Here is an 11294-nt window from a genome sequence, read left to right on the forward strand (position 1 = left end):
AGCTGTGGCATGTGGGCTCAGTAGTTGTGGCTTGCGGGCCCTAGAGCACAGGCTCAGTAGTTGTGGTGCATGGGCTTCGTTGCTCTGCAGCATGTGGGATCTTCCCGGACCAGGGGTCAAACCTGTATCCCCTGCATCGGCAGGCGGATTCTTAACAACTGTGCCACCAGGGAAGTCCCATCTTCTATGTTTTATTACAGAAGTTTTATAGGTTTACATTTTACATTTAGATCTGTGATCCATTTTGAGTTAAGTTTGTGTAAGATGTGGGATTTAGATTCAGATTCATTTTCTTGCTTATGGATGTTCATTTGTTCCAATACCATTTATTAAAAAGGCTTTTCTTTCTCCCTTTGTGTTTAGACCTTTGTGAAAGGTCAATTGGTCATATATGTGTGGATCTACTTCTAGTCTATATTCTGCTCTAGGCCCTATGTCTGTATCCCTTTTCCTCTTGTTAGGTGCACACACATTTAGGATTATTATATCTTCATAGGAACTGACCCTTTCATTATTATCTAACATCTCTTTGTATCCCTGGTCATTTTCTTTGCTGTGAAGTCTACTTTGTCTGATGTTAATATCTCAATTCGTTTCCCCTCTTCTCCCTACCCTAAAGAGTAGGATTTCAGTTTATTACTTTAACAATTTTTTTATAAGCCCCAAAGCAAAAGGCAAGTGATTCATCACCATTTTAATCTCTGAGCCCTTTAGATTCAGTAATGATTCGGCTGCGGAGGCGGCAGGTGGGGGTGTTTCCCAGGCCATCACAGCTAGCAGGCAACATCACCATGACAGCATAGTTGTTCACAATTATTCATATAATAGTTGTTCACATAGAGGGCAGACAGCAGAAGCAAGAAGAACTACAATTCTGCAGCCTGTGGAAGGAAAACCACATTCACAGAAAGATAGACAAAATGAGAAGGCAGAGGACTTTGTACCAGATGAGGGAACAAGATAAAACCCCAGAAAAACAACTAAATGAAGTGGCGATAGGCAACCTTCCAGAAAAAGAATTCAGAATAATGATAGTGAAGATGACCCAGGACCTTGGAAAAAGAATGGAGGCAAAGATGGAGAAGATGCAAGAAATGTTTAACAGAGACCTAGAAGAATTAAAGAACAAACAAACAAAGATGAACAGTACAGTAACTGAAATGAAAAATACACTAGAAGGAATCAATACCAGAATAACTGAGGCAGAAGAATGGATAAGTGACCTGGAAGACAGAATGGTGGAGTTCACTGCTGCAGAGCAGAATAAAGAAAAAAGAATGAAAAGAAATGAACACAGCCTAAGAGACATCTGGGACAACATTAAATGCAACAACATTCGCATTAAAGGGGTCCCAGAAGGAGAAGAGAGAGAGAAAGGACCCAAGAAAATATTTGAAGAGATTATAGTCGAAAACTTCTCTAATATGGGAAATGAAATAGCCACCCAAGTCCAGGAAGCACAGACAGTCCCAGGCAGGATAAACCCAAGGGAAACATACCAAGACATATAGTAATCAAATTGACAAAAATTAAAGACAAAGAAAAATTATTGAAATCATAAGGGGAAAATGACAAATAACATACAAGGGAACTCCCATAAGGTTAACAGCTGATTTCTGAGAAGAAACTCTACAAGCCAGAAGGGAGTGGCATGATATACTTAACGAGATGAAAGGGAAGAACCTACAACCAAGATTACTCTACCCGGCAAGGACCTCATTCAGATTCGACAGAGAAATCAAAAGCTTTACAGACAAGCAAAAGCTAAGAGAATTCAGCACCACCAAACAAGCTCTACAACAAATGCTAAAGGAACTTCTCTAAGTGGTAAACACAAGAGAAGAATAGGACCTACAAAAACAAACCCATAACAATTAAGAAAATAGTAATAGGAACATACATATCGATAATTACCTTAAATGTGAATGGATTAAATGCTCCAACCAAAAGACACAGGCTCTCTGAATGGATACAAGACCAAGACCCATATATATGTTGTCTGCAAGAGACCCGCTTTAGACCTAGGGACACATACAGACTGAAAGTGAGGGGGTGGAAACAGATATTCCATGCAAATGGAAATCAGAAGAAAGCTGGAGTAGCCGTACTCCTATCAGACGAAATAGACTTTAAAATAAAGAATGCTACAAGAGACAAGGAAGGACACTACATCATGATCAATCCAAGAAGAACATATAACAATTATAAATATATATGCACCCAACACAGGAGCACCTCAATACATAAGGCAACTGCTAACAGCTCTAAAAGAGGAAATTGACAGTAACACAGTAATGGTGGGGGACTTTAACACCTCACTCATGCGAATGGACATATCATCCAGACAGAATATTAATAACGAAACAGAAGCTTTTAATGACACAAGAGACCAGATAGATTTAATTGATATTTATAGGACATTCCATCCAAAAACATCACATTACACTTTCTTCTCAAGTGCACATGGAACATTCTCCAGGATAGATCACACCTTGGGTCACAAATCAAGCCTCAGTAAATTTAAGAAAATTGAAATCATATCAAGCATCTTTTCTGACCACAATGTTATGAGATTAGAAATCAATTACAAGGAAAAAAAGCATAAAAAACACAAACACGTGGAGGCTAACCAATAGGTTACTAAATAAGCAAGAGATCACTGAAGAAATCAGAGGAAATCAAAAAATACCTACAGACAAATTACAATGAAAACACGACGATCCAAAACCTATGGGATGCAGCAAAAGCAGTCCTAAGAGGGAAGTTTATAGCAATACCAGCCTACCTCAAGAAACAAGAAAAGTCTTAAATAAACAATCTAACCTTACACCTAAAGGAACTAGAGAAAGAAGAAGAAACAAAACCCAAAGTTAGTAGAAGGAAAGATATCATAAAGATCAGAGCAGAAATAAATGAAATAGAAACAAATGATAGCAAGGATCAATAAAACTAAAAGCTGGTTCTTTGAGAAGATAAACAAAATTGATAAACCTTTAGCCAGACTCATCAAGAAAAAGAAGGAGAGGACTCAACTCAATAAAATTAGAAAAGAAAAAGGAGAAGTTACAGCGGACACCACAGAAACACAAAGCATCATAAGAGACTACTACAGGCAACTCTATGTCAATAAAACGGACAACCTGGAAGAAATGGACAAATTCTTAGAAAGGTATAACCTTCCAAGGCTGAACCAGGAAGGAATAGAAAATATGAACAGACCAATCACAGGTAATGAAATTGAAACTGTGATTAAAAATCTTCCAACAAACAAAAGTCCAGGCCCAGATGGCTTCACAGGTGAATTCTGTCAAACATTTAGAGACAAGCTAACACCCATCCTTCTCAAACTCTTCCAAAAAATTGCAAAGGAAGGAACACTCCCAAACTCCTTCTATGAGGCCACCATCACCCTGATACCAAAACCAAAGATACAACAAAAAAAAGGAAATTACACATCAATATCACTGATGATTGTAGATGAAAAAATCCTCAACAAAATACTAGCAAACAGAATCCAACAACACATTAAAAGGATCGTACACCATGATCAAGTGGGATTTATCCCAGGGATACACAGATTCTTCAGTATACGCAAATCAATACATGTGACACAGCATATTAACAAATCGAAGAAGAAAAGCCATATGATCATCTTAATAGATGCAGAAAAAGCTTTTGACAAAATTCAACACCCATTTATGATAGAAACTCTCCAGAAAGTGGACATAGAGAGAAACTACCTCAATGTAAAAAGGGCATATACAACAAACCCACAGCAAACATCATTCTCAATGGTGAAAAACTGAAAGCATTTCTTCTAAGATCAGGAACAAGACAAGGATGTCCACTCTCGCCACCATTATTCAACATGGTTTTGGGAGTCCTCACCATGGCAATCAGAGAAGAAAAAGAAAAGGAATACAAATTGGAAAAGAAGAAGTAAAACTGTCACTGTTTACAGATGACATGAAACTATATGTAGAGAATCCTATAAATACCAAGAGAAAACTACTAGAGCTAATCAATGAATTTGGTAAAGTTGCAGAATACAAAATTTATTTATTTATTTATTTATTATTATTTTTTTAAATTTATTTTTGGCCACATTGGGTCTTCATTGCTGCACGTGGGCTTTCTCTAGCTGTGGCAAGAGGGGGCTACTCTTCATTGCGGTGTATGGGCTTCTCATTATGGTGGCTTCTTTTGTTGTGGAGCATGGGCTCTAGGCGTGCGGGCTTCAGTAGTTGTGGCTTGTGGGCCCTAGAGCACAGGCTCAGTAGTTGGAGTGCACGGGCCTAGCTGCTCCGCGGCATGTGGGATCTTTCCAGACCAGGGTTCGAACCTGTGTCCCCTGCATTGGCAGGCAGATTCTTAACCACTGCGCCACTAGGGAAGCCCCGCAGGATACAAAATTAATGCACAGAAATCTCTTGCATTCCTATACACTAACAACGAACGATCAGAAAGATAAATTAAGGAAACAATCCCATTTACCATTGCAACAAAAAGAATAAAATACCTAGGAATAAACCTGCTTAAGTAGGTAAAAGACCTGTACACAGAAAATTATAAGACACTGATGAAAGAAATCAAAGATGACACAAACAGATGGAGAACTATACCATGTTCTTGGATTGGAAGAATCAATATTGTGAAAATGACTATACTACCCAAAGCAGTCTACAGATTCAATGCAGTCCCTATCACATTACCAGTGACATTTTTTACAGAACTAGCACAAAAAAGTCTTAAAATTTGTATGGAGACACAAAAGATCCCGAATAGCCAAAGCAGTCTTGAGGGAAAAAATCAGAGCTGGAGGAATCAGACTCCACAACTTCACACTGTACTACAAAGCTACAGTAATCAAGACAGGATGGGACTGGCACAAGAACAGAAATATAGATCAATGCAACAGGATGGAAAGCCCAGAGATAAACCCACGCACCTATGTTCAACTAATCTATGACAAAGGAGGCAAGGGTACACAATGGAGAAAAGACAGTCTCTTCAACAAGTGGTGCTGGGAAAACTGGACAGCTACATGTAAAAGAATGAAATTAGAACACTTGCTAACACCATACACAAAAATAGACTCAAAATGGATTAGAAACCTAAATGTAAGACCCGACACTATAAAACTCTTAGTTGAAAACATAGTAAGAACACTCTTTGACATAAATCACAGCAAGATCTTTTTTGATCCACCTCCTAGAGTAATGGAAATAAAAACAAAAATTAACAAATGGGACCTAATGAAACTTAAAAGCTTTTGAAAAGAAATCTACAAACAAGACAAAAAGACAACACTCAGAATGGGAGAAAATATTTGGAAACAAGTCAACGGACAAAGGATTAATCTCCCAAATATATAAACAGCTCATGCAGCTCAATATTAAAAAAACAAACAACCCAATCAAGAAATGGGCAGAAGGCCTAAATAGACATTTCTCCAAAGAAGACATACAGATGACCAAGAAGCACGTGAAAAGCTGCTCAGCATCACTGATTATTAGAGAAATGCCAATCAAAACTACCATGAGGGGCTTCCCTGGTGGCGCAGTGCTTGAGAGTCCGCCTGCCGATGCAGGAGACGCGGGTTCGTGCCCCGTTTCGGGAAGATCCCACATGCCGCGGAGCGGCTGGGCCCGTGAGCCATGGCCACTGAGCCTGCGTGTCCGGAGCCTGTGCTCCGCAAATGGGAGAGGCCACGACAGTGAGAGGCCCGCATAAGGCAAGAAAAAAAAAAAAAAAAAAAAACTACCATGAGGTATCACCTCACACCATTTAGAATGGGCATCAGCAGAAATTCTACAAACAACAAATGCTGGAGAGGGTGTGGAGAAAAGGGAACCCTCTTGCACTGTTGGTGGGAATGTAAATTGATACAGCCACTCTGGAGAACAGTATGGAGTTTCCTTAAAGAACTAAAAATAGAATTACCATATGACCCAGCAATCCCACTACTGGGCATATATACCCAGAGAAAACCGTAATTCAAAAAGATACATGCACCCCAATGTTCATTGTGGCACTATTTACAATAGCCAAGACATGGAGGAAACCTAAATGCCCATTGACAGACGAATGGATAAAGAAGTTGTGGTGCATATATGCAGTGGAACATTACTCAGCCATAAAGAGGAACGAAATTGGGTCATTTGTAGAGACGTGGATGAATCCAGAGACTGTCATACAGACAGAAAGAGAAAAACAAATACCGTATGCTAACACATATATATGGAATCAAAAAAATGGTTATGAAGAACCTAGGGGCAGGACAGGAATAAAGATGCAGACGTAGCAAATGGACTTGAGGACACGGGGTGGGGGAAGGGTAAGCTGGGACGAAGTGAGAGAGTGGCATGGAGATACATACACTACCAAATGTAGAATAGATAGCTAGTGGGAAGCAGCCGCATAGCACAGGGAGATCAGCTCGGTGCTTGGTGACCACCTAGAGGGGTGGGATAGGGAGGGTCGGAGGGAGGGAGACGCAAAAGGGAGGAGATATGGGGATGTATGTATATGTATAGCTGATTCATTTTGTTATACAGCAGAAACTAACACACCATTGTAAAGCAATTATACTCCAATAAAGATGTTAAAGAAAAAAAAGATGTACGTATATACAATGGAATATTACTCAGCCATAAAATAGAATGAAATTACGTCATTTGTAGAGACGTGGATCGATCTAGAGACTGTCGTACAGAGTGAAGTAAGTCAGAAAGAGGAAAACAATTATCGTATATTAACGCATATATGTGGAACCTAGAAAAATGGTACAGATGAACCGGTTTGCAGGGCAGAAATAGAGACACAGATGTAGAGAACAAATGTATGGACACCAAGGGGGGAAAATGGCTGTGGTGGTGGTGGTGGTGGGATGAATTGGGAGATTGGGACTGACATGGATACACTAATATGTATAAAATAATTAAACTGTGTAAAAAAGAAAATAAAATTCAGCAATTCAGAAATCAGAAGTATTACAGAAGTGTCTAAGGCAGTTATAGATATTGTGATGTTGGTCAGCTTTTAATATTCATAACTTGTGATTTCTTTCCTTGGTTGAAATAAATACAATTTTTATACCTAAAAAGTATTAATAATAATAATTATTCGCATAATGGTTGTTCACAGTTATTTGCTTTTCACCCCTGGTGAGAGGCTTCCACATCCTTACCCTGTGGAACTTAGGAATGGCCATGTGACTTGCTTTTATCAATGAGATGTGAGAGGAAGTGATATGTGTCAGTTCTAACCCGCAGCTGTAAGAGGCAGCTCATGGTTCACTGTCTTTCTTCTCCTCTGCCATGAGATGGGCAGTGTTGTTGGCATAAGGCTGTCCCAGTAGCCTGGTTCCTAGATGGAAGGCAACACAGAGCAGAACCACAGCTGAAAAGGGATGGACACAAGACATGGGCGAGAAATATAAGCCACCAAGATTTTAGTGCTGTTACCACAGTATAGGGGCCAAGCCCTGGGCCCAGTCCATTCTAAGCCTTAGGGTCCTAACCCTTTTTTCCCATAAACAGGAGCCAGGAAAGGCACTTCCCCTAAATTAGAAATGAACAGATGTTGGAGAGGGGCCGACAAATGACTGGATTTAAAAGAGAAACTGCCCAGCTGTTGGCCCCTTGCCCTTGAGGAAGCACAGTTTATGTTAGGCTCATCTGTTTTGGACCTTCTTCTACAGTTTAAGGATGTCATTGTCAGTTCCCCTACAGCAGGAGTGCTGAGTCCCAGTGCAGGTCTGTGCTACCTCCTCTAATACTGCACTGGGACACTACCGTTGACTCTGTAGCTCTCCTCGTAGCTGCCCCCTCCTCTTCCTATAAGGGTGCTAATCCCATTCATGAGAGCTCTGCCCACATGACCTAATTGTCTCCCAAAGGCCCCACTTCCAAATACCGTCACACTGGGAATTAGATTTCAACATATGAATTTTGGGGAGACACAGGCTTTCAGTTTGTAATAGTAAGTATTCCTTTTGCTGAGTGCAGCAGCACTCTAATTTAACATGGCTTGTGTATGCAGTTTTGAATATGGGGATCCCCTGAAACACCCAGACTGCTTCTCTGCAGTGGAATGAGGCTGAGACAGTTTAGCTCTGGGTGGGGATGAACTAATCCACTTATAGTTAAACCCAAACTAAAGAACCAAAGAGGTGACTTTCAGTTAACAGAACAGTGACATTTCATAATCAAAACCACACTTGGCGCTGTGTGTAAGCGGTCACTGCTGTGTCACTGGAAGGCTGTTTGTCTCAGTGGACTCACGGTTGATGGGTATGCCAGGAAGGGGCTGAGTTCTTTCTGTGCACCTCCTGATGGTTTCCTGCCCTGAGTTTATCCAACAGGACCCAGAACAGATAAAGATGCTTATGCTATACCTTGTTGGTGCATAGTGATTTTTTAAAAAAGAACTCCAATAGTCCACTATTGGAATGACTCATACCGTCCCTCAGCCGTTCCTAGACTTCACTTCTGGTTGACTTTAATATCATTGATCTGTAGTTGTTGGCTGTAGAACAGGGTCAATACACTGAATACTGCAGCCCCTGAAGGCATATCAGTTGCGTTTTAGATGTTTTTGAAGAGGGCATAGATTAGTTAAAGGAGGAAGTCAAATATTTAATTCCTTAGGTGGGATCATCTGAAACTATGCCAATATTTTTTTTACCCAGTAACCTTGGCAGTATCACTTTGAAAGTACCCAGCAGCGTTTTTTAATGAGCCCTCTTGTAAATAATTTGGTACCCTTTTGAATAATAATTTAAGCTGGCAAGGTTCTGATTGCTATGATGTGTTTTATTAGATACATATTTCTTTGCATAATTTCAGGAAAAGTCAACAGAGGCTTTATCTTTATGTGACTCTTTTCCTATCTTATCCATTTTATTTCTAGGCACAGAGTTTATTAAGACTAGATTCTTAAAAAGGTAATAGCTTTATTGAGATATTTACTTACCATACAGTTCATCTAGCATGTACAATTTAATGATTTTTAGCGTATTCACAAAGTTGTACATCATAACCACAGTCAAGTTTAGAACATTTTCATCACCCCCAGAAAGGAAAAAACCTGTTAGCAGTCACTCACTCACTCACTCCCCATTTCCTCCCATCCCACTCCTACCCACAGCCCTAGACAACTACTAATCTACTTGCTATCTCTATAGATTTCCTATTCTGGACATTCTGTACAATTGGAATCATACAGTATGTAGACTTTTGTGACTGACTTCTTTTACTTAGTGTAACGTTTTCAAGGTTCATCCATGCTGTAGCATGTATTAGTACTTCATTCCTTTTTATTGCTGAATAATATTTCATTGTTCGTATGGATCACATTTTGTTTATCCATTTATCAGTTGATGGACACTTGGGTTGTTTCCTCTTGGGCTACTATGAATAATGCTGTGATGAACATTTGTGTACACTTTTTTGTGGAGGTCTGGCTTTTTAGTGACTCAGCTGCCCTTTTAAATACTGGTGATACCATACTACATAGGAACCCCGATGGCCCCCCCCTTTTAAAAATATTTATTTATTTATTTTTGGCTGCGTTGGGTCTTTGTTGCTTTGCTTGGGCTTTTCTCTAGTTGCAGCGAGCGGGGGCTACTCTTCGTTGCGGTGCGCTGGCTTTCATTGAGGTGGCTTCTCTTGTTGTGGAGCACGGGCTCTAGGCGCACGGGCTCAGTAGTTGTGGCTCGCGGGCTCTAGAGTGCAGGCTCAGTAGTTGTGGCGCACGGGCTTAATTGCTCCGCAGCACGTGGGATCCTCCCGGACCAGGGATCGAACCCATGTCCCCTGCACTGGCAGGCGGATTCCCAACCACTGTACCACCAGGGAAGTCCGTTAGTTGCTCCGCGGCATGTGGGATCTTCCCGGACCAGGGCTGGAACCCGTGTCCCATGCACTGGCAGGCGGATTCCCAACCACTGTACCACCAGGGAAGCCCCTGATGGCCCCCCCTGCTCGGCACCTCCTTTTTAAGGTAGGCGGCTTCCCTGGTCACACAGAGCTAGAGTGGTAGAGTGGGGCCTCTTGCTCCCATGTTCAGTGCTTTACCAAATGGTGTGGAAACACAAAGGGAGAGGAAGATCTAATTCTGTAATGCACAGATTTGTAAAAGCCTTGAAGGCTTTTTCTGTTTGCTCTTTCTTCTCTTTGTTACTTAAAACAGTATGGTCTGGTCTGAAAGCAAAAGAACAAGTACTCACAAGTTAGAAGATCCCTCAGAGATTTTTTTAGTCTAATATCCTCATTATACAGATGAGAAAACCAAAGCCTAGAAAAAGTGATGTCACTTCTCACCCAAGATCACACTGTTGGTGGCAGGGCAAGGACTGGAACGCTGGTCTCTTCACTTCTCGTCCCAGCCCTCATGCCCCGATTAGGGTGAGTGTTCATTGCCCAGGAGCTAGGTGAAGGGCGGTGCTGAATTGTTTTGTCTCTTCTCTGATAGAATCCTGTCACGGGGCTGCTGTCAGCCAGTCATGAGCAGAAGGACGCCTGGGTGCGGGATAACATCTACAGCATCCTGGCCGTGTGGGGCCTGGGTATGGCCTACCGCAAGAATGCTGACCGCGATGAGGACAAAGCCAAGGCCTACGAGTTGGAGCAGGTAAGGTTGACTGGCAGCCGTGGCTTGGCCACTCAGCACCTTTTCCTTGAACTGAAAAGCCTACAAGGAGGTAGCTGTGTGTGCAAAACAGTCTGGTACAGGCTTCTCCTCCATTTCTGCTATAGTATATTTTGGGGAGGCACTTTGGTGGTCTCAACCTCTCATGTGTCTCTCCTTTTGAGATTTTTCCCTCCATAAAAAAAAAACAAAAATCACACTGAATAGACATCCAAATTTCTAACTAGCTACATTTCTCTCACACGTGCTCTGTCAATTTTATACATACTTATATACAAGATGTCATTATAAACTAATATGATAGTTTTTAATGAGTCACTACACCAGAACTACACATTCCAAAGTGTATACTCTTTGGAGTAATTGTGTCGAAAGGATATTTATCCAAACATTATTGCCACTGCTTAAAACATGTTTGGAATTTCCTTTAAAAATGCCTTTCAGGGGGCTTCCCTGGTGGCGCAGTGGTTGGGAGTCCGCCTGCTGATGCAGGGGGCACGGGTTCGTGCCCCGGTCTGGGAGGATCCCGCGTGCCGCGGAGCGGCTGGGCCCGTGGGCCACGGCCGCGGGGCCTGCGCGTCCGGAGCCTGTGCTCCGCGGCGGGGGAGGCCGCAGCGGTGAGAGGCCCGCGTACTGCAAAA

At 41.6% G+C, this 11294-nt stretch overlaps 1 protein-coding gene across 1 annotated transcript in view; it reads left to right on the forward strand.

Moving 5' to 3' along the window:
* Nucleotides 1–11294, forward strand: part of PHKA2 (phosphorylase kinase regulatory subunit alpha 2) — an 82129-nt gene that overhangs the window by 18964 nt on the left and 51871 nt on the right. The window contains exon 2 of the mRNA XM_007469325.1: nt 10477–10635. Within this exon, the coding sequence (XP_007469387.1) occupies nt 10477–10635 (159 nt within the window). The remainder of the gene's footprint in view (nt 1–10476; nt 10636–11294) is intronic.

The sequence above is a fragment of the Lipotes vexillifer genome, unplaced genomic scaffold, assembly GCF_000442215.2.
Source record: "Lipotes vexillifer unplaced genomic scaffold, Lipotes_vexillifer_v1.1 scaffold1442, whole genome shotgun sequence".
In the NCBI taxonomy this organism is placed as follows: Eukaryota; Metazoa; Chordata; class Mammalia; order Artiodactyla; family Lipotidae; genus Lipotes; species Lipotes vexillifer.